The sequence below is a fragment of the Mus pahari genome, chromosome 18 (assembly GCF_900095145.1).
Source record: "Mus pahari chromosome 18, PAHARI_EIJ_v1.1, whole genome shotgun sequence".
In the NCBI taxonomy this organism is placed as follows: domain Eukaryota; kingdom Metazoa; phylum Chordata; class Mammalia; order Rodentia; family Muridae; genus Mus; species Mus pahari.
This window is the reverse complement of record NC_034607.1, coordinates 38,304,514-38,328,598: the sequence shown is the minus strand read 5'-3', so window position 1 is coordinate 38,328,598 and position 24,085 is coordinate 38,304,514. Positions and strand designations below refer to the sequence as shown.

The 24,085-nt window shown below is 47.4% G+C and overlaps 1 protein-coding gene across 1 annotated transcript in view; it reads left to right on the top strand.

Annotated features, from left to right (window-relative positions):
• Alk (ALK receptor tyrosine kinase) overlaps nucleotides 1-24,085 on the top strand; it is a 723,531-nt gene that overhangs the window by 614,292 nt on the left and 85,154 nt on the right. Inside the window, exon 9 of the mRNA XM_021217650.2 lies at nucleotides 7,002-7,171. Within this exon, the coding sequence (XP_021073309.1) occupies nucleotides 7,002-7,171 (170 nt within the window). The remainder of the gene's footprint in view (nucleotides 1-7,001; nucleotides 7,172-24,085) is intronic.

Sequence of the window (24,085 nt, the reverse complement as noted above, 5' to 3'; positions counted from 1 at the left end):
TATGAACTACACACTTGGAGCACGCATCCTTGATTTTGGCTCTGATTGTGGAACTCCCAGTGCCCTTCAGTAATTTGAAAAACTAAAAAACTCCCTTACCCAAGACATGGAGGTGCTGTAGGTAGCACAGACAATATTTGCTGCCACTGAATCTTTCAGCCAAGATTCTGCTATGATTTTTTTTTCTTATGAGTTCAAGTGATGGTTCTGAAGCAGACACAGGGCATGCATAGCAAACTCGGGTCACATCCTAGACATAAAATTGCAGTAATTACCTCTGGAAGAGGAAAGGGCCATGAGAGAAATAATAGCATTAGGCCTAGCCACAATGCTGCGCCTGCTTTACATACAGGACTTTAATTAATAAAATGACAAACAGTGGTACCACATAATTGGAAAGTCTATCAGGCCCCACCGAGAGAGGCAGGGGAAAAAAGGCCCTTGTGAAAGGGCCGGCTGGAGCCAGGAGATATAATTGCTGGTGGCACGCTCCTGTGGTGTCTCTCTTCACTTGTCTCATGTGCTGTCTGCATGCAGAAGAGTTTATTAATCAGAAGCCTGCCATTTGTAACCTATATCTATTAGGAAGCAGCCAGAAGAATTTAAAAAAAAATTGTTACAGACTTAAACAACTTTATTTTTTTTATATAAATGTATATCTATGTAAGATTCTGCATACCTGTGTAAATACATGCGCATATAGCACTAAGTGCTGCAGCGACAGTGGTAATAACACATGGCTGAAAGCCCACTATCCCCCTAATTCCTCCACTCTGAGAGAATGCAGATAAGATCTTGTTAAAGCATGGACTCTAATTCAGCCGAGCCAGGTTGGAATAGGAGGCCCTGTGTGTGGAGAAGGATTCCCACGGCACACCAACATGGTTGGTCTGCAGACCATGATGGTGACGCAAGGATCTAGAACCTCTTCAGTAAGCCCCTGAAGCTTTAAGGATCTCCACAACATCCAACATGCCCATGTGGCGGTGTGTGGTAGAGAGAACACACAGAGGCAGTGTCACGTCCTCATCTGCAGCGCTTGAGTGTAATGTCCATGGGTGACTGACGTCACCTCTCTACACCCTAAACTTTTCTTCTGAAAAGTGAGTGCGGAGTAGCCAAGCTTATGCTGCTGTCACAAATTGCCTGAGGCAAACAGTGACAAGGACAAAGGACTCTTTCAGGTTTAGGGTGTCAGTAGTTTTAGAGTATGATCACCTGGCTCCAGTGAATGTAGGGGTCCATGGTGAGATGAGGTCAGCATGGAGAAAAGGCAGGGTAGGGGGCAGCTGCTTACTCCGTGGTAGCCAGGAAGCAAAGAGGACAAGCAGGAAGGGCCTAGGACAAGATGGTCCTTTCAAGGCATGCCCCAGTGACCTACTTTCTCTAGTGAAGACCCTCCTCCTGCTTCCTGTCATCCCCCCAAGTGATGCCAATGCACACGAATAATCCATTCACTAAGTCAAAAGCTCGTATTAAATCACCCCCCTCCTCAAAGATTATGTCTATTAACTGAGAACCAAGTCTTCAACACACAAGCCTTTGGGGGAGGAGACAACTCCTATTCAAACTGCAACAGGCTGTAATAATACCTACGTGAGTACGGATTGTGGGTATAAAAACAAGACGGTATGTGGGAAAGGGCCTAGTGTGGCTTTCAAGCTTTCAGAGTCAATTAGAAAACAGCTCTGTACCCTACAGGCCACTCAGATAGAAATGGGTATTAAGATCGAATTCTAAGTCTAGATTCCTGTGCCATGGGCACTAGAAACTTGAGGTCAGGACCAAGCTGTGTACACTTAGTGTAGAGCATCTATACTGAGTGACATTCACGGGGCCCTTAAGAACTAGATGATGGGAAGAGAGATCCTTCAGAAGAACTCAAGCCCACACTCTGCTTTAGGAACCCATAGTGGTTTTAGATATAGGCAGCTCAATGGGATTCTCAGTAGGCTTGACGTAGATCCTCCAGTTCTTAGCATTAAGAAGTTAATGGGTAGCCAGGCGGTGGTGGCGCATGCCTTTAATCCCAGCACTTGGGAGGCAGAGGCAGGCAGATTTCTGAATTCAAGGCCAGCCTGGTCTACAGAGTGAGTTCCAGGACAGCCAGAGCTACACAGAGAAACCCTGTCTGGAAAAACAAAAAAAACAAAAAACAAAACAGAACAACAACAACAAAAAGTTAATGAGCAGAGGCAAGAACTCAGTTTTTAAGATATTTGCCTTACCTGCATGAGGACCTGAGTTTGATCCCTAGAATTCCTAATTAAAAGCAGGCTTGGTATGATATCCTGCACTTCTAACCCCCTCCATAAGAGATGGAGACAGTTGGGCTCAGCGGTTAAGAGCACTGACTGCTCTCCCAGAGGTCCTGAATTCAATTCCTGGCAACCACATGGTGGCTCACAACCACCTGTAATGGGATCTGATGCCCTCTTCTGGGGTGTCTGAAGAGAGCTACAGAGTGTACTCACATACATAAAATAAATAATTCATAAAAAGAGATGGAGACAGAGATCCCGGTGGCAGTCGGTCGGGCCTACTTTGTGAGTTTCAGACTAGTGGGGGACTCTGTTTCAAACCAAGGAAAAAAAAAATAAAAACAAATCCCTTGATGGGCCACACCTCCCCCAAAACACTACAGGGTGCCCTCCAGCTTCCACGTATACACTTGCCCCGTGCATCCGTGTTCACCTACCTGTATACCCACAAACACACATGCACACATGCGCAAAAATGAGCTTGCTGGGAACCTTCGTCTGCAGGTCCAAGAGACTGCTCAACCTCGGCGCTGGGAACGTTTGCTGCTTGCACTGTCCTCAGTCTCCCCTGGGGACACCATGTGACACATCCGTGTGACATCCCGTGAAGGCTCTGCTGAGGGCTGTGCCCTCCCCCTATAAGAGAGTCACCTCACTCTGTGGCCACATTTCAAAAACGATTCCTTAGTGATTGAGATTTGCTTCTAACTCCAAGTCCAAGATGAAAACGGACCCCTCGCTGAGAGAGCCAGGCTACTTCCTACACTAAATAGTCCTTCTCCTACACTGCTCTCAGCCCGGCTGCACTTCAGAGTCACCTGGAAGGACTTGAAAGCCTACCGCTGCCCAGAACCTTCCAGGACTTCTTAAAAGAGAACCTGCAGTGGAGCCCAGACTGTGGCAGTTTGGAAAACTCCACAGATGTTCCTAGTTTGCAGCCCAGGTTGAAAACCACTGATTCCATGTGCTGTCGTTCATGATATCACTCACATTCACTATCTCACTCAGTCCAGAGTCTCCATAACAACCTTTGAAGCTAGACCAGGAAGGGACAGCTATGATCCCAACAAAATGGGGACCCAGAGGAGGTAAGCTGGTTCGTTACACAGGCACTTAGTTCATCCGTAGTCCTCAAGCCAGGAAACTAGAGTGGTTTGAAGAGCGCCCTCCCTCCCGGCCCCCGCTCCCCAAGAGAGTCTGTACTGATGCAAAGGTCAGTTGCTCTCACTGCGTTCTGGAAAGGTAGTAAATGAAGACCAAGCCAGAGCCCCAGAGGCTGCTCTTTCATTCCGTGCCTCTCTGCAGACTCTGATTCAGTAGGTCTGTACCCAGCTGGAAATTCTGCCCTTCTAACATGGTCCCAGGTTAACATTGCAAGGTTTGGTGTGAGGATCAGACGCTGGAAGGAAAAAAAACACCACTGGCTCAGAGGGAGAATCCGGAGATCCTGGGTGGGAAGGTGCAGTTAAGAAGTAGGTCTAGGAGGCAGGCGGTGGGGATGCACACCCTTAATCGAGAGCCAGAGGCAGTTGGGTCTCTGAGTTCAAGGCCAACCTGGTGTAGCAAGTGAGTTCCACACAGCCAGGACTACACAGAGAATCCCTGTATCTGGAGGAAACACATCTCCCTACGGACTCAGGGATCAAGAGACACTGAATGATCCCAAACACACTAGTTGTCTACTGACTGCCTGTTTACAGTCTTATTCCAAGATCTCTTCATGCATTTCTAAGAAACAGACACTACTGAAGTATACGCCTCAGGTTTCATATTGCCTCTTAGGTGCGTGTCTCCTGTTAGTAATGTAACTTATCATTTCGAAGCAAGGTTTGTCTGATGGTTTCTTTCCAGTCTGTTTACTCATCGCTCTTACTAGTTAGGTCAAACAGGTTTGGTGTTTAAAGTCTTAGTAATGTCAAGGGTCTTGCATTGTCTTGTGTGTCTTGTATGGACTATCGGGTGGTCCTACATCACAACCAAAGTCAGTTACATTGTTTAAATCTTAACTTGCAACTTATATCCCAATATGAGGGCAGGGAAGTGTTGTGGGGAATGAGTCACAAAGGAGTAACACACAGTAAGCATTTCAGAATATGTAGATGACCATGTGGGAGCTTGGTAGCAAAAGGGAGCCTTATGCACCTCCCGGGGTAGAAGTGGGGGTTGAGAAGGCTTTAAACACCTCCCCAGTCTTCTCTCTCTTGTCTCTTCTCTCTGGTTTCCTTTCTCACTCCTGTATCCCCTCTAGCTCGTCTCTTCCCCAAATCCAACCCTGATTGAATTAAAACATATTGCCAGAAGATGAAGAAACCCCTTGTGTATCTCTCTGTCAAACACATGTGACTCACCCCGGGTGCTCTATCAGTATTTGCTGACTAGAAAGCACGCTGATTTCCTTAGATCATAGAGGACCATACCATGGTTACCTTGACTTTTTCCAGTGGAGAATAAGAACCTGTTGAAAGCTTTTGAGCCTAGTCACAGATGACAGAGGAATGTGACTGAGGTTCACAAGAGGTTTCAGAAGGGAGCGAGAGGGAAAGGGGTACTTTAGGAGCCATGGATGTACTTCAGAGAATAAGTTCTAAAGGCAATATGAGACTTCTGTTGTTAGATTAATGAAGAAGTGAAGATAGAAGCCCGTTGGAAAAACACTGAAGAGTGAATGGGGATGTAGCTCAGTGGTACTGTGCTTGTCTAGTATGTACAAGGCTTCGGGATCCATTCCTAACATTAAAGAGAATAAAGGAGAGGTATCATTTACCTTCCTGTTACTAGATATGCGAACATCTAAGTGGAGAATAGAAATAGGGTGTGAGCCAGAAGAGCCACGAGAATCAAATAGAAGCCATTTCATTTTCCTAAAATGGGAGGGATCCGATCTTCTCTATGGACAGAAGAACTGTAGGCATAGCGATTGGAGGTGGCAGGAAGAAAAGGAGATCAATTGAAAGGGCAGGAGCTAGAAGGAAGTGGAATGGGAAGCCAGAGAATGGAGACAGTGAAAGACAGATGTATCTTCCTCTAGGACATAAGCAAATGGATAAGTAAGCAGACACTGAGGCTGGGAAGGGGAAGAGGGAATGACAGAGGCTGTGCCTGGTGAAGCAGAACTTTCTCAGGAGAGGGCAAATAGAATCACTGCATCAGGGGGGTCTGAGGGAGAGTTTGAACTACTCACCATGATGTGTGCCCAAAAGTCAAATATGGACATGCCCAGTGAGTATAAGTATCAACAACCAAGGGCACTGAGGAACAACAGTTCCACGTTACAAGTCCAAATCCACAGTGTTCTGGAGCAAAATAAAGAAGAGTACATATCAGGCACAGTCCCAAGCAGGAGGCTGCATGCCATAGACTATAGGAAAGTGCTGTTGCCTATAGTATAGTATAATATAGGTTAGGTTAGCGTTACCTAAGTTGGAGTTGGTTAAATTCTCTAATCAGTGTTATCCAGACATACAAGAAAACTGAGTAAGGAGAGAAAAACGTTGATAGATTCCTTCAGCTACCATGGGAGGTTTTAGTGGGGGTGAATATTTGTTCCCCTGGATAGATACATGTTACTGTAAATCAGACTCACCGGATCAGGACCCAGGATCCAGCCATGGCTTGGTTAGAGATGGGGTTTTTAGGTAGGACAGTGTGAACTGTCAGGCTATATGGCTGGTGGTACTATCCCCTTCAATCGAATCGTAAGGCAGCTACCAGTCAGGGGTTGGGAGACAGAAGTTGGGCATGACAGAGAACCAGCTCTTCAACCCACGAACGTTAATAACCATGGCTGAGGAGAACTCCACATGTTCCGAATGAACTATGTTTGCCCTGTGTTAATAACCATGGCTGAGGAGAACTCCACATGTTCAGAATGCATTATGTTTGCCCTTCTTTCTCCAGGAGCCTTTTTCGTTCAGACTCTGAACAACAGATAGTTCTTTTACATTTTAGGTGTTGTTTGAAGATTGCCTCTTTCAAACACAACCTCTATTATCTTAAACCTCAGTTTGTAGCCTGCACTGCCTCTGAACATGACTACATTTAAACTTTCTTAGAAAGACCATTAGCTCCTATTCCCTTTCAAATGTCTAGGGAACGGTGCCATAGAAACCCACAACACAACAAAACCAATGCTTTCAGCTTCCCTTTGGCAAAGCGGCATCCTCATTTGGGAAGATAACTATATTAGGATATCATGATATATAGGCGTGTGTCTGAGAGAGAGAGAGAGAGAGAGAGAGAGAGAGAGAGAGAGAGAGAGGTCTCCCATTAGCTAACATGTGATCTGACACTGTTCAAATAGCACCTGTAATTATTAGAAGGAATACAGAAATCCATTATTCCTAAATCAAAAGAAATTAAATGGGGGAAAAATCACCTCTATTACATCACATAGTGAGTTGAGGCCATAGGCAAAAATCTTTGGGTATCCTCAAGGAAGCTCACATGAATAACCCTACTGGTCCAGTGCAGAGGTAGAATCATGTGAAATTTGGGGTGATTTCATCAGCCTCGGAATTGCTCACTGGTAGTTCCTGCCCAGATCCTTGAACGTCAGTAAAAGTCCTTGGGCAGCCGTTCTCAAGATCAGGCTGTGGGCATCAGCTGCCTTTGCTGGATCAATTCAGGTGAGCCTCCGGCAAAGTCCTTTAAGCTTCAGCCGGGGCTGCAAGGAGACTTGAGGTTTCCGTGGCACCATAACATTTTAACTGATGCGTGTGTGTCTCTCTGTCTCTCGTGCAGCTCCGCATGTCCTGGCTCATCCGCGGGGTCTTGAGAGGAAACGTATCCCTGGTGCTGGTGGAGAACAAAACCGGAAAGGAGCAAAGCCGTACTGTCTGGCATGTCGCCACCGACGAAGGCTTGAGCCTGTGGCAGCGGACAGTGCTGTCCCTCCTCAACGTGACTGACAGGTGGGTTGCTATTCATCCCCCCCCCCCCGCCCCGCAACCTCCACCTCCTGCTTTGTTTCACCCTACAAGGCACAGTGCTGACCTAGGAAGGCCTCACGCCCCTCTCCCATGCCCTTTATCTAAGACGTTTGTTTGTTTGTTTGTTTGTTTGTTTGTTTGTTTTCTCTTTGCTATGACAAAGTACCTGACGACTTAAGGAGGGAAGGTGACTTAGTTTGGGTTTTACTGCTGTGAACAGACACCATGACCTAGGCAAGTCTTACAAAGGACAACATTTAGTTGGGGGCTGGCGTACAGGTTCAGAGGTTCGGCTCATTACCATCAAGGTGGGATCAGGGCAGCGTCCAGGCAGGCATGGTGCAGGAGTTGCTGAGAGTTCTACATCTTCATCTGAAGGCTGTTAGTGGAAGACTCACTTCCAGGCACTTAGGATGACAGCCCACAGTGACACACCTTCAGCAACAGGGCCATACCTTTTAATAGTGCCACTCCCTGGGCAGAGTGTATACAAACCATCACAGAAGGGTTTATTTTAGCTCATAGTTTGAGGGTTTAAGGCATCATAGCAGGAACAGCACGATGACAAAAGCATGAGGCAGCTGGTTACACTGCATCGGAGATGAGTAATCATAGCGTCATAAAAGGGGTGTTGGCCAGGCTTCTTCCTTTCACTTTTGTCTAAGACTCCGCCCCCTTGGATGGTAACACCCCCTTGGATGGTAACGCCCCCATTGGATGGTACTGCCCCCTTGAATGGTACCGCCCCCTTTGGATGGACTGCCCCATTGAATGGTTTTAGGTTGGGTCTTCCGACCTCAGACCTCAGTTAACCCAATCTAAAATCCTTTCGCTGACAAGTCCAGAGGTCTGTCTCCTAGGCAGTCCTACATCCTGTCAGGTTGGCAGTCAATATTAACCACCACACCCATGTACACACAGAGACATGCACATCTCCTGCCGATTGCCGGGAGCTCGAGATTCTTCAAGGGATGGCGCGCTAATGAACTCTCATCTCCTGCAGCTCTCACCTGGCCTGATTGGCTTCCTTCAGGATCTGTCTGTGGAGAGAGCAGAAAATGAGGCACTTGAGCTACTACCAAATGATGCTCGGGTTTCATATCTCTATGGCATTTTCTCTCACTTGATGGATGTTGCTTTACTTCCCGTTTGTCATTTCCTCTTCCCTCGTTAACAAAACCTTAGTGGGTTGGGGGAAGCTCCATCACTATTCTCTACCATTCTTTTAAAGAGGAAAAGCTGAAAAATCAAAGGAGCAAACCAAGTTGGCCTCAGAGCCAAGACGGGAACCCGGAGGCTACTGCTCTATTGATTGAGCTCCAGAGGCAGGTTGACATAGGGAGATGCCAGTCTCCTCTCCGACCAGAGAAGAGCTAATACCGGGGACCCTGGTTCTTATTAGACTTTACTACCAGTAACCTCTGTGACCTTGGACAAGAGCCTTGACTCCTTCCAACCTTAGTCCTTGCCACTTCCAAACGGATATGGTTGGATTACCACATCTCCAGCTGCATGGGGCATTGGTTTGGAGCAGAAGCCCGTGGAGTTCAGCTGTCACTTGTCTCCCTAGGATGGCACTACCCTGCCACCTGCAGTCAGCCTGGAGCAAGCAATGCTTGAGTTAAAAATGGCCTGGCACAGCAGCATGTCTGTGACACTCTGCTGTGCTGTACTGAATATCCCACAGGTGGTGTGCAGACATAGCCTATAGCAAAAGGCAGGGTGGCATCTCACCTACAGAGTGGACTGGAAGGGGAAAACCACCTGCTATAGGCTAAGCATCACACTCTCCCATCTAGTGCAGCCTTCACAATAGTCTTATAAAAAGATACTCAAATTGCCATTCTGGTGAACCGACCTTTGAAACACGAGGACCAAAGGCTCAAAGCAGGGCACAGAGCCATGCCTGTTGTCATGAGGCTTCATAAGGGTGGAGCTGGGCCTTGAATTCTTCTCTCAAACCTCCTAATATGCTGTCCCTTGCCACTTCTAATGGGAACTCTCCTGTCATAGGGAAGAAGCCCTCTCCTAACTCTGGACAGCACCCATCCTCTCCTTCCGATGTGTGTGGCTTGATGATCAGAGCCCATAGATGTCCCCAGGCTCAATGACCCTGGGACAAATGGCTTTAATTAAAGTGGAGGAAGGGAAAGTATGGGTGCCACCTCCATAGGCTGGTCTTTCATCCTTTGGGACTGTGACAGTCACACACAGGGATCGGAACCTTGCTGGTGATGCTGGAGCCATCCCTCCTGGGAGATGTAAAATTAATTCAGATGAATCAAAGCGTTGTTTTGTTACCCTCTTCTCTCTTCAGCCCAGCAAGTTCTCTGTTTCATAGCTACTCCGGGGGATTTAAAGCAAGGACGATGTTGGGTCCACTGGCTCCCTTCTGCAGGAGATGCGTTTGAAGGAGACTTTGTTCCCTGCCTTCCTCTTCCCTCCCTCTGACGGTTGTTAGCAGACTGGCATTTCCAGAATTGATACTGAGGCCAAAGCATCCATTTGAGGATTCAGTGAAGATTCAGACAAAAGCCAGCTTGGTTCACAATGCACCGTGACCTAATTCACACATAATTACAGAGGGAAGAAAATGTCTCCATTCACAAAAAAAAAAAAAAAAAGCCTGCCAGCCACCAACTTGTTCTCAAAGCTAGAGGCAGTATGGGAGGCGTGCAGACTGGAGGCACAAGATGGGGAAGCACAAGTGAACTGTCTGAGTTTCGCTTGCTAAAAATCAAACTAGACTGTAGCAGCGATGGAGAGGAAGTGTGTCCAGATGAGCACAGGCTTTCAAGTAGGGACGGTCACAAGCTTAGTTAGTGGTGTAACCTCATCCCATTTATTGAAACTCCCTGAGCCTCATCATCCCACCCTGTAAGCAGTACAACGTCACCAGATTGTTACAGGAATAAATAATATGATCATCAAAAGAATCTATACGTAACAGGGTGTCAGTAGGTTTTCAGCATCTTTTATTCTAGCCTCTAAGTGGCTTTGTAAGTAATTTATTGAACAAACAGTGCAAATCCAGCCACTGATCATCTCCCATGATCAGTCATGTTCTGCAAAATGGAGACATACAGTTGTCTCTGGTTTGGGGAAGAAAAGTGTTTGGTGAACTCCTCGGTCCATACTAAATGCTTAATCACTAAAAGATGCTAATAAGGAATATTACTAAAAATGACAAACTGCTCCTCCCCCCTCACCTGCACAGTGTCTCAGAGGAGTCTGGCATAGTCATCTTAGAAATGATAACCAGTCATGTGAACCTCAAAGGTGAGGTTCTTGTGACTGTGTAAGTCATAGACGTCCTGTTCGGTTCTGGTTACTGATGGGGGGGCAAGAAGCGCCTCCTTCTGACTTCCTCCCTGGAGAGAGAGCCACCACAGCTGCCTGGGTTGCCACAAAGTGAAACAGGGGGGAAGGGAGGAAGGAGAGAAAGAAACCAATAAGGGAAGAAAGTCACAGAAGATGAGCAGAAGGCAGAGACAAACCACCTCGCTTCTCCCAGCCCTGGTGGTAGGCATTCGCAGTCTGTGCCCTCAGCCTTTATCCCACGTCTCCACCACTCAGCACCTTCCTCTTTATCAGCGCCCCATCATAGACCTTAGCCATTGGGAATGTTGTTCTCTACGCTTCCTTATATCGTCTCTGCTCCCCCAGGGTCTCCAGCCTGTACAGTCAGGAAGTACTCTTATCAAAGATAAGATCCCCATAACCTCTGGACATCCCATGAGCAATTCTTTTAAACACTAATCTATTCATGTCCCTGGCTTCCTGGGGCTTTTAGGGCATTTCCTACATTCTCCACTAAGACCTTTATTTAAGGTTATGTGTAATGTGTCCAACCTCAGCTTCAGTATCTCATACCATTCATTCTCCTCTGCCTAGACTCCTCTCACTCAGTGGTACTGTGCCAAAGTTCCTTACCAAGCCAAAATTCCTTACCTCCAGCCTTCTCATCTTCAAGTCTCTGCACATTAATATTCTTCCTTTGCCATCCACACTTCTAAATACCACTCCTTGTTCACTGTTTAAAGAGGGCTTCCCTCCATCCTGGGCTATCTGTGTGCCCACAATGTGTCCTTGTGGCTCTTCAGGCAAACATGTGCCTTATCTCTCATTTTTAATGAGTTTTTTTTTTGTTTTTTGTTTTTTGTTTTTTGTGTTTTTGGTTTTTTGGGGTTTTTTTTGTTTTTTTGTTTTTTGTTTTTTGTTTTTTTCTATTTGAATTGGTACACAGGGCAGAGGCCATGTCCCTATCTTATGTGTCACTGATTTCTGAACCTAGTAGCATGCCTAACACCAAAAGCTCAATAAATCTATGTTGCCAAAATATGTCTTGAGAAAAATTGACTATACCTCAAAACTGCAGCTGAATGAGCTGAGAACTCGCCGTTGGAATCCCTCCAGTGCCCCTCTTCTGTTCAACCTGTGTCTAGCAAAACAGACGAGACCACTTTATAATAAACACGACCACAGAGTGTTCCATATTTCAAAGCAGCACCTGTGTCCTGTCAGAAGAACCAAAACAGCATTTGTTACTCTTGTGACAGGAAGACCCTCTTTGGGGACTTGCCTGGTGTCTGTGCTTTCTTTGTGTGTGGTCACTGTCCTGTCAAAACCAGTTTATGAGAAAGACTTTGATCTTAATCGTGTGCCCCCGGTGCCTGTGAGTTGGGAGCTCAGGCTGAGCACGGAGACCAAAGAACTGTCATCAGATCGCTCCCATGCCACAGCAGTATCTCAGTGACTATGCCATATACCCATAAAAAGCTGGCAGCCAGAAGCTGTGTATCCATGAATGGCATCTCTTCTGCCCATTCACAACTATGCGAAGTGATAGAAGTAAAAGAATCATCCGTCATTATGAAATTACCATAACTCTACAACCAGACTGCAAAGACTAACAAGGAAAAAAAATCCCCAGAGCTGTGCCCGGCATGTCATGAGCAGTGGCAACAGCCCTGGAATACAGATAGGCCCTCTCACGGTAATTTTGAAGGACAGCACTAATCCAAATGTGTTTAAAGGCTTCGTCGTGCTCAGACGTCTATCATGGATAAATATGGCTCCTTTCTTTTTTCTGTCCCCCACCTCTTCTCGAGTGTGGATGCCATTATTTCTTCTGGGATTAATTTTACCTTTCTTCAAAAATGGATGAAAAGCAGGCTCTCTCTCCTTATTGTAAGCGCCATTCTCTTCCAGGGATATATTCCTGGGTTTCCTCTTCATTATCACCTCTCTTACTAAAAGCAGTGTTTCCCACTGCCCTAAGCTTTGACACACTCACACTTACAGGGCAGAGGCTGCCACTCAAGCTCTCGCTATGAGAGAGACTGGGAGATAGCCATGGATCAAATCATGTCGCACAAATCACCCGCAATCACACAGTCAAATAGAAAGTACGCAACTTATCACACCTGTGCAAGCTCCGCTCCCCAACCCTGTCATTAGGAAGGCTTTTAGCTGCATGCTGTATACAAAGCCTAACAAGAAAAAATGTTCCCTCTGGAGATATTTAGGTTTCCTGTTCCCTTTTGCATCCTTTGTCCTAAACGGCAAGTGAGACGTCTCGCAAATGCATCTTCCAAACGAGCTCGGTTAAACCGAGAGTTATATCCTCATGCATTCATACCAGAAACGCCATAAACACTTCTTCTCCCCTGTTCAAGTTTTGGCTGTCGTCCTCGGCATGCCTACTTTACCCAGGAAGATGATGGATGGCAGTAGCCTCCCTTCCTGGAGCATCGTTCTGCCCTCAGGAAAGACTTAGCGGGGTACTTTCTTCATTGTTTTCTGTGTAGAGAAGTATAGACTCCAAACACTACAGGCGATCTTGGGTCCGTGGGTCTAGACATACCCCCCCCCCCCCGCTTCTGGAAGGGTTACGTTTAACGTGTATTTTTCACACATTGCATCACAGCTTCCTGGTACCGCCATGAATGAGTTTCAAGTGCAGGTCAGAGCTAACACGCATTGAATGATCACCGTTGGCCAATCACTGTGACGAGTACTTAGCCACACTGTCTGCTTCCATCCTCCAAAGAGCCCCTTGGGATAGAAACTATAATTAACTCCCTTTATATATGAGAAATCTGAGTGCTAAAGAGGTTAAATGATTTTTTTCCCTTAACCTTTAGGCCACTCTACTTTCGAGGCCCTGCCTGAGGAAATACAATGCAGTGTTTGACAAGACGTAGGAACCTTGAACATGTTAGGCCTTGTGACTGACAAAATATTTTGGTTCTGAGTTATTTTTAGACCGTATTTCTTACACATTTCAAGCTAGTTGTTTAGGTTTTTCTTCTTTGCTTCATAACCCCCTGAGGCCCATAATATCTTATCTATTTTAAGTGTAGCTGATAGAGAAATGACTCCATGTGTAAAGTGCTTATATGCAAGCATAAAGATGAGAGCTTGATGCCTCAGAGCCAAGGTGTCAAAAACCAAAAGCCAAGCCAGGCTTGGTGGCACATACTTTTAATCCCAGCTCTTGGTTGGTAGAGGCAGGTGGATCTCTGTGAGTTCAAGTCCAACCTGATTTACATAGTGAGTTCCAGGCCAGCTAGCATTACACAATGACCCTGTCCAAACAAAAGCAAGCAAGCAAACAAACAAACAAACAAACAAGCTGAGCACAGCATCGGAGACAGAGACCAGAAGATTTCCTAGCTCCTGCTGGCTAGTCATTCTAGCCAAAATCAGAAAGATCCAGGCCAGAGGCCTTATTTCATCATGTGGAAAATGGCTGAGAAAGACATCAAGATCAACATCTAGTGCCCACTCCTGTGCACACACATGTGCACAGGCCCTCACACCAACATGTGCACCCACGCACACATACAAGCCTTGCATGAGCTAGGTTACAGACTGTCATAACAATGAGTGCACTAGAAACCAAAACGAATTCCTCTTCTCTGCGTCACAGGGTACCTTGTCTGTCTTATCCCAGTGCCTACCACTACCTCCTGATGAAGACACTCCCCGTCCAGGCTACTCTGCCTGTCTTCTTTACCTCACATCTCCTACAGGGCCAGAATCACCAAGAGAAACTGGCTTCCCCCTCCCTGTGTCTTTGCAGGCCGTCAATCTAGCATGTCTCTGGGCTGTCCCTACGTTATCTGCTTCCACTCGAAAACCAAGCATAGGTTCCGACAGGGATGCCTAATGATAAATATATGGGTGTGGCATCGCTAACAAAGGCATAAGAACTAAAGACGTTTTGCTGTCTGTTTCATGACTCTCCCTCTGGATAGCTGGGACTGAACTTCATTGCCAGGGGGACACTGAGAAAACCTACCCCTAAAACTGTACACCAGGTGGGACAGAGACCTCCTCGGTCACCAGGGGAACACAGCAGAGGGACCAGCTCTGTGTCCCATCTCTCCTGCCTGCCCTCCCCCTTCCTCAAATTTTGGTTTTACCTTCAGGCTAGTCCCACCCCAGCAAATAGACCTGCAGAGTAGGAGAAGGAGATGGCTCCATGCAAAGCCACACAAGCCGGCACTGGCTGCCCTCTTCTGGGCAGGCTACTGTGACTGAATGGAAAGTTCTTGCATCCCCCCTCACTGTTTACCCATACCCACTGTGCAACTCTACACAGGGGCTCAATGCCTTCCCAACACAAGGTGTTGACTCAGGTCCACTCACCGGGCCACAAGGATCCACTTTTCAGATGAGAAGACTGAAGTCCAAGAGCCCACGGGTCCCATTTTCATCTCTTTCATTCTCCTGTGAATGTTTTCAGGATGAAATGGTACCAGCCTTCATCATCACCCAAGCACCATGTATTTATTATCCAACCTGTGTTTGCTGTCTAGCTAGTGCTGTCTGATGGGCTCCCACAGATATTCTAGAACAGCGGAGTTGTCAAGGAAAGTGATCTCACTGGGCCCGGCCAGGATACAGGTTGCTGCATGACAGAGCCTGGGTGCTGGAGGAGAGAGTCTGAGAGTCCAGAGAAGCATGGGGTCTAATAAAACTGCATCTTTCTTCCCAACGTGGGCCTTTCTTCCCAACATGCATTTCTCTGTGTACTCTACAGAGTCTCCTCTCTGCCAACCATGGCACAATGAGGATGTCTCAAAACAAACAAACAACAAACAACAACAACAAAAGAAAAATAAAAAACAACTGTGGTCCAGTGAGATTAAATAATGACCCAGAGGCATACACATTATGGAAGAAAAAGTCAGGAGGTCTCTTTTAGTCGGAAGATACAAATGGAGACGGCCTAGAGAATCCCACAGACTCCAGAGGAGAAGTGGGAGAGGCCTATCTCACATGTGACTCCTGAGGTGAGGCCATGCATGCAAAAAACACCAGGGGAAACAGGAAGGACTCAGCTCTTCCAACACAATAGCCGGAGCCTCGGGTACACCGTTGACAACCTCAGCCCAATACAGTACCATGAGCCTGGAGAAAACGGTGGATAAATGATGCCACTGAGCCTAACAAGAGCTCAGGTCCTTCACACACACACACACACACACACACACACACACACACACACGCACGCACGCACACACGCACGCACGCACACGCACACGCACGCACACACACCTTCATTCCAGAAGCCCACAAGGGATGCAGGATGAAGCACTGGCCTCCTGGGCTTTTTTCTAGGTGAGGCTCTTGTCAGGAAGAGTCCTTTTTCTTCTACCCTTGTTCTGTGCCTCTTGTGGACACACACACGCTTGTGCCTTCTTACCCTCATTACCAAACTGTGGGCCTTCAAGCTCTGGTTTTATCCGAGAGAAGCCATGAAAGAGTCTGTGCAAAGATGCAACTAGGAAGCAAAGGCGTCTTGTGGCTCAGAATCCAGCTTCTTTCAAATGCCTGCTATCAGAGTCAAGAAGTGGCTTCTAGAATCTCAAGGATAATAGGCAGCACTGTTATCTTGCAGGAAAAAAAAAAAAACCCTGCTATTATAGAAGCCTGTTACAGAGTCTCTGTTTGAGCCACCTGAGAGCCCTGTAGAGCAGTTGTCAGCCACAAGGTGGTCAGGCAACACCTGCAGGGCTGAGTCACTCAAGGACTGAGAAAAAAAAAAAAAAAAAAAAACCACTGGCCTGGTGGAGCAAGCCCAATGTGGCCTGGGTGGAACCAGCCAGCCACACAGATCATCATTCAGACAAAGATATTGACCAGTAGTAAGCGGACAGATAACATCAAAGGCTAAAAGGAGGAACCACATTTCCACAATGAGCCCAGAGCCTTGTGTGCCGCACACACGCATGAGAGCAATCATATCTTTGCCTGAGCATATTAGACTACTCCCCCTCAATGTACCCTGCCTGGCTCACCAGGATGCCCCTGGTCTTAGAATGTAGCCAGAGTGTGTAGTTGGGTAAAGATTGCAGATAAAGGAGAAGAGTTCTATGGTCTCCTGCAGCCAGCCAAGGGTAGAATCTATCCATCACCAGGAGCAGGTTAGTCACCAACCCACCTATGCCAAGTGTACTAAACAAGTCCTGGGTACCTTAGAAGTGCTGCTGTTGGTTGATTGGGCTAGCAACACCTGGAGTAACAGTAACCCTTCAGTTCCCAGAGCTTGATAGAAATGAAATCCATTCCTTTCTCATAGAAAATCAAACATGGGTGTGCCTGGTGAGTTCAGGAACCTACACACCCCTTCCACTCTGTGGCTCAGGCCTGTAATCCTACCTTGGAGTCCTTGGCATTCAACTAGCAGTGTAGGGAGAGGATGGAGGGAGGCACTTGAAGATTTTTAGGTATTATTACTTCTCACTTTCTATTGACTAGAATTCAGACCTCAAGGATGCTAGGAAATGCAGTCTAGCTGTGTGCCCACATAAAAGAGAAGTGCAACAAAGATGAGGGGGAGGAAGAGAGGGAGGGGGAAGGGAAAGAAGAGGAGGAGGAGAGGTAGGGGAGCAGGAGGGGAAGAAGAGGAAGAGGAAGGAAGAGAAGGAGGAATGGAAAGAAGAGGAGGGGGGAGAAGGAGGGAGAGGGATGGAAAGAAGAGGAGGAGGAAGGAAGAAGAGGAAGAGGACAAGGAGGAAGCAGCAGCCACGCAATGCAGCTCTCTTCTACGGGCATCTATCAGAGTGTCACTTGAGAGCTCATTAGCTGCTCTGGGCACAGATCAACCAGCATCTCCAGTCTTCATGACTCAAAGCTGAAATCAATTCCAGGATCTATTCTGAGGTGTGAATGTTTCATTCCCAAAAATTTTATGATGCAGCAAATTCTTAGTTTCTGGCAGAAATCATCCCAGAATCTCGCCAAACTTTCTCTTTTCTCAAAAAACCAAAAAAATAAGCAGGAAAAGACGACTTTGACAAGGCTTAAGACTGCCAAAAACAGCTTCAGCCCACAACTCTGGCTGAATGCTTCTGTGAGCCAGAAAACTCTCCCCCCAGCTGCCACTAAGACGATCCATATATCCCACCCACAGAGAGACACTCTGAGAAGACCACATCTTAGACTTGGAGTGCAATCTCCGAGAAGTTCCCCCAAAGGACTTTGACATGTAACTGTGTTTGGAAGACATTGACACTAAAATGACAGATCCACGTCTCTGGTGGGTAAGATGGGGAACCAAGAAGTATCTGGAGAGGAATTACTGACTGTCAGATTGTTAGCTCTGCCCATGCACAGTACTAGCCTCTTGCTAAGTTACAGGGTCTGAATGGCATTGAGAATACATGAGTGGCAGCCTAACCCACTAGCGTTGCACGGGCTCCCAAGGTTTCCCAGTTTCCAAGCAGTCAGGGCAACTTGAATGGGGGATGTGAGTTAGTAAGTCAGCCCTCAAGAAAAATTCAGATCTTAGAGAATGAGACCATTCATTCTAGGGACAGTGTCGGGGTAAGCAAAGGTCTAAAGGCAAGGATGCTTTCTCTTGTTTCTGGGTTGTGTCAAGGGACTGTGGGTAGCCATCTTAAGCAAGAGGGAATGGTATGAGGCCATGTGCTTTGTGCTGTGAGGATAGGTAACAGGACCGTGAAGCCCGCTGGGTTGACTGGAGCCTTGAGTCTGGCGGAGGCCCTTGGGCAAACCAAATGTGAAATTATTAGAAGCACGGAGTGGAGCTCAGAAAAGGGAAGTTGGGAAGGCATCACAACAGAGGCCCCAACTTCTGCTGCCTTCCAAGAGTTGTTCAGGGGCAGCTTTGGAGTTGCTCTCTGAGAAGGGAGAAGATAGAGCTGGTGGCTCAGCATGCTGTGCCCACCCAGGCATCGACATACGCAAATCAAACCCTCAGAACTCTAGGAGGATCTGGCCCTGCTTCCTCTCTCGGAAAATAGCTCAGATCATTGGAGCAAGGAGTAGAGTAGTAATTCTGAGACTTTAAATCCCATCTCTGATGCTGATTTACTGTGACGTCTGGGACAAGCTGTTGCTTTGAATCGCTGTTTCCACAATCAAGAGCATGGAGCACTGAGGCAGATCAGGCCTGTGTGTCTCGTTTAAGAGGCAGTTGTTCAAAATGGCACTACGTGACCCGCCTTTATGACAGTGAATGTTCAGATCTGCTCAAGTTTTTGTTTTTTTTTTTAATTTTTGTTTTTTTTTTTTTGGTTTTTTTGTTTTTGTTTTTGTTTTTTTTTTTTGGTAACATCCATAGTTCAGTTTACAAGTCAACAGATGTGTGTGTATTTTTCACAACCCTTAATGCCTGTGAAAATGAAGTCCTTTGTCCTCAACCCTTCTCCCTCCAGGCACAAAGTCTAGGATCTAAGGGATAATTGAGCCTCTAATATTTGGAGCAAAGCAGAATCCAATTGAACATATTTTGTCCTCCGGGAGGAGCCTCGTTGACATAACTTCTATCTTCACTTCCAGGAAAACGATTGACACGTCTTCCTTTCCACACGCGTCCTGGGCCCACATTGTCAGCTGCCCGACTGGCACCTCATGACATCACAAGGCAACTCTCATGCGTACTTCTATCCTTAGCTCCACCGCCATTCTCCTAGATTTCTCAAAAGCCTTCCTTGGGTTTTTCTCTCACCAGTGACAACCAGCGTGTCCCCTGGCTTGAATAGACTTTAGCTGTGAAGAGGTCAGAAGTCCCATAGCCACTGAATAACGTGAATTACACAATATCCAAACTCCTAGGACAAGACCTATGCTCTACACTCCTATCTGACTCATAACATGAGCAGACAATCTTTGCTCCAAGGCAAAGGATGATACGTGTAATTTGTCATGCTGCCCAAGGAAGGGCAGATTTATCATTAAGATAGAAATTAAACAGAAACAGTGAAGTACAAGTTCTTATCCTGGAAAAAGGCAGTGTGAAAATTCTAAGATAACACCTATTCAGTCCTTGTGCTTTGCCCAGGACCCCACCAAGTCTGTAGCTCTGACTTACTCTACAACAGTAGTCTGAGAGTCGGTGCCTTCCACTTCACCTCCAGAAAGATGTTCTTCTCAGGGAAGAAGGAAGCTCAAACCATCCTTTTCTTGGGGCCCTTCATTGTTGGGAAGCTGCCTTATCTGGTGCCATCTCTGCCCTCCAGGGCACACATCAACGGAGACAGACGCAAGAAGTCCTTGTGGAGACTCTCTACAGGTCCAGAGATATAGGAGTGGACAGCCCAGTCTTTAAGAAGGATGGACTTGGTACCTTCTAACAGAGATAGTTTTCCACAGCCCCAGTTGTTCTGAAGGGCTTGTTGAACAGTGTGTATGACATTACATGAGATTCAATGGGTTGGGTGGTTCTGCCACAGATGGCAGAAAGCACAGCCTGGGAAATGAGAGGCCTGCTTTTTCCTAGTGGGTACCTGGCCAAGGCAAACGATGCTCCCTAGAGATCTCAGACATTCTTCATCTCCTTTAGTGGATTCTTGCATGCATGCCTCTGTGTGGGAGCGAGTGAGCAAGTTAGGGTGGGGATATGTTTAAGTGGGTAAGGGTATTCTCATTTTCTTTCTCTTTCTCTCCTTCTCCTCCTCCTTCCCTTCCCCCTCTTCTTCTCTACCTCCATCACTCTCCCCTTAACTCCCTTTTACACTCTCTTCCTCTCACCCAGTGCTTAGCCTATGGACCAAGCATTTTATCTCTTGCTGCCTCCTCTGCTGGTCCGGAGCTCCATAAAGTAAGGTCCTCTTCCCTTCGCTCGCTCCTTTACCCCTCCTTCCCATGCCAGCGTGTGACAGATATGACACAGAATGAGGGGGTGAGATAGCATAGAAAGAACTTACTGAAGATTGTCTTCTCCCTGGCTGACATCTCTAGTTTCTCCTTCCCAGGAACCCTTCAGTGTCATTTCACACACACACACACACACACACACACACACACACACACGAGCACAGAAAGCCCATGCTCAGGGGTGGGGAGATGGCTCAGTGGGTCAGAATATTTGCCACGCTCCTGCGAGGACCTGAGTTTGAGTCTCCAGTACCCATGCAAAGCGTTGGACTTGCTGGTGTGCACCTGTAACCCAGCACTAGGGAGGACGGATGAGTCCAGAGAGTCACTGGAGCTTGGCGGCCACAGCCTAACTCCAGGTTCAGGAAGAGACTCTTTCTCAAGGAAGAGAGGTAGACAGAATGTCTGCTGTCTTCCTCTGGCCTCCACATGCCACACCAAAGAAAATCCAAGCTAACGAAGCGGAAAGCCAACGATCGGAAGGAAGCCTTGGCCTGTGGGTGTGGAAGGGTTTCTCTAATTCTCCAGGCAGTTTATCTGAAGATGTGTTTGCTTCTTTCCAGAAGGTTCCCTCACCACAACTAGCCTGGTTGAGCAAGAGAGAACTCTCTGACCCTTGGCGGCCCTAGAGACTCCGTATTGACTCTTCTCGCGGTGTTATGCCCAGAGGAGAAAGCAAGTCTTGAGGTAGTAAATTACCTCAGAGTGTTGGGCTTGTGGCTGCAGGAACATTCCCCAATTTAGCCTGACCTTCAATGTGGTGTATTCACAATCACCAAGAGTCGCAGCATATGAATACATACATGTCCAGCCCCTGCCCAGTCAGATGCAACCAGGGTGGGTCGTGAGAATCCAAAGCTGCATCACCCCCCCCCCCAAGTCCAGCCCTCCTCTGCAGCCGGTAACTGAAGTCAATTATGCAGATAATAGCGTGGATGTGGCGGGGCTTTTTCATCGAAGACATTATTCTAATAGAAATGCATGCCGCGACCCCAGCCTTGTGACAGTCCATTTCAGAAGACTTTTACTGAACAAATCAACTGCGCAATAAGAAACGGGAGAGAGTGGTTTTCTCTCTCTCTCTCTCTCTCTCTCTCTCTCTCTCTCTCTCTCTCTCTCTCTCTCTGTCTCTCCGTCGCTCCCGCCAGCTCTATCCTGAGCAGCCAGGTCCCAGACAAGCCCCAGCTGTGAAAATGGGCCCCCCTCCCCCTCTTTGTTGGATCCTACTAAATGACCAGGGAAGGAATCTGAGCCAGGGTGCCCCATCCATCAAATGCCTCTTACACCACCGGCATCTTCTCCCTCTCACCAAAGCCTTGTTATTCCCTCAGTCCACATTCAGATGCACACCTTTTTGTCAGCTACTTAGAATCATTAAGTAAACTTAATTAGGTTTGTCAATCCCCGAGGCTGGGAGGATTGCAAAGAAGGCCTCATACTCACTGCCCATTAACAGTCTGTTGCCTGAGCGAGATGGTGCGGTTTTTTTTTTCTGAGCTGTGCGTGAGCAGCATCCCCATGCCCTCTGCAAAGATCTGCTCCGTGAGTGACAGGAAGCACCCACTTCCAGAGCTGCCTCCTGGAGACCTGGCCTGGCCCGTGGCCCAAAGGATCACCTCCCAGAATCCTCCTGAGCTAAGTTTCAACAGGCTGTCTATAAAGCTTGCCCAAGATGGAAAGGTGGATGCATTCGTATGCAAAAGCAGGCTTGAGTCAAGACCTCTAGCCAAGTGTGGTTTAGACAAGAAAAAAAAAAAAAAAAAAAAAGTGAGACCAGCATCGACTCCTTAACCAGATGTCCCACTGGGGAAGAGGAAGGCTCTTCTAGCCATGGAGACACCGCCTCCCTCCCCATCCAGAGTGAAAGTGCTGGGGTCGGGCCACAGAGGTAACCTGTGTGATTATCAATCAGTCTGATGTCGCGTTAGCAATAATACGCCACAGCCTTGCTTCCCGTCAGTCCTAGAACGTTCTACCCGTACTCAAGAGTATGTGCAGGACCTAAGGTCTTAGGAATAAACTCTGAGGAAGGGCCTGGTGTCTGTATCTTTGGGGAAGTGACTGTAAAAGAGTAATTGGACCGGAGGGACTCAGAGCCAGGGGGAAGGAAGTCTTGCTTGTCTCTAGCACGGAGGGGCTTCCAGAACCTCTGCTCTTCGGTTTTGCTAGAGACACACAACCAGGCAGCATCCAAAGCAGAGAAGCCTAGATCGCAGCTGGCCTGGTCTCATCTCTCGGCCAATTCCCTCACAGAAGATGAACTTCTGGAACCATCCCCAGTGTGCCATGCATGCCCCATCACCTGCCGCTCCAGACTCCGTTCCCCCCATGGCCTCCACTCCACCTCCGTCCTGCCGATACCTGCCACCTCTGTCTGACCCTCATCTACACGTGTCCCACCTGTCCCCTTACCTGAGTCTCTGGCCCCAGAGTGAACCGGGGTACCCTCACGTGTGTTCATGGTGCCATCTGATTGAGGCTTCCCTGCCTGTCCCGAGTGCCCCTGCCACAAAATATGGGCAGCTTCCGGTGTCCGTTAAATGCTTTCAAGCATCAGTTTCCACCGCTTTGCACTGAAAGAATGCTTTAGAGACTCTTGTGCTTAATAAGCATTGCAGCCCCGGCTTAGATCATCCCATCTGTGCTAAGAGGCCTGGTGGTGGCTGTTGGGAACTCTGTAGCTCTAACTTCTCAGTCATGAAGGATGAAAGCAGGCGAGGTGACTAGAGGTTTCCATCGGGGTCTCTGGAGGGAACGCCGGAGAGCTCGTCCCTCCCCCTGCTCCAGAGGCACACGGTCACGTATTCCCTTGCACCTGACGTCCTCCAAGAAGGGGTGCTGATGATGTAGCTTAGCACCGAGATGAACATGTAGCCTGGCTCCTCAGCATGTGGGTGATGGATAAGGAGAGGATGACCCAGGGGGGAGAACGAGAGTGTGTGTTGCTATGGGATCAACGCCTACTCCAGTGTAGGATATCTCACATTCCCCACCAAAGAACATGATGCTTTCTAGTCACTTTGAGTAGCTTTATAGTAATATTTATTAGTAGTAGTAGTAGTAGTAGTAGTAGTAGTAGTAGTAGTAGTAGTATTTATTACTATTATGTGTTGATGTTATTGTTGTTTTGTTGCTGTTATTGTTTGGTTTGGTTAATTTGGGATATTCTGTTTTATTTTGTTCTTTTGAGACAGGTTCTCATGTCGCCTAGGCTGGCCTCAAACTCACTGTGTAGTGAACATGGCCTCAGTCATTTCTCCTTTAGAATGAAAACATCCGGGCCTTCTAACTGTGGCCTTTACACTGAAAGGGTTAGATATGACCAGGTTTTATAAGACAGATGAAGGCACAGGCCTGTGTGGGGAGTAGAGCAGTTGATAATAATTGGTCCCAAACACATTGTTCAGATAAGAGTCCACTTCTCATTTCAAGGCTATTCTCCAGTGGAGTAATAACTCTCCTCCAACCAGAAAGGACTAAACCACCTTCTACCCCTTCTAAGCGCTGACCAGGGTTACCTGCCCAGTCATGATGGGAGCTTCCCCCCCCCCCTCGGTTGTGATTCATGATGCAGGCAAGTTCCAGCCTTGTCTCATCAGAACGGGACATGGGCATCTGCAAGGCTCACACTAAAGAAAGGCATTACATTACACACACACACACACACACACACACGCACACGCACACGCACACACACACACACACAAAATTGCCTTAAAAGAATCTCATGAGGTTGTAAATAAGCTTATGATTTTGTGTTGG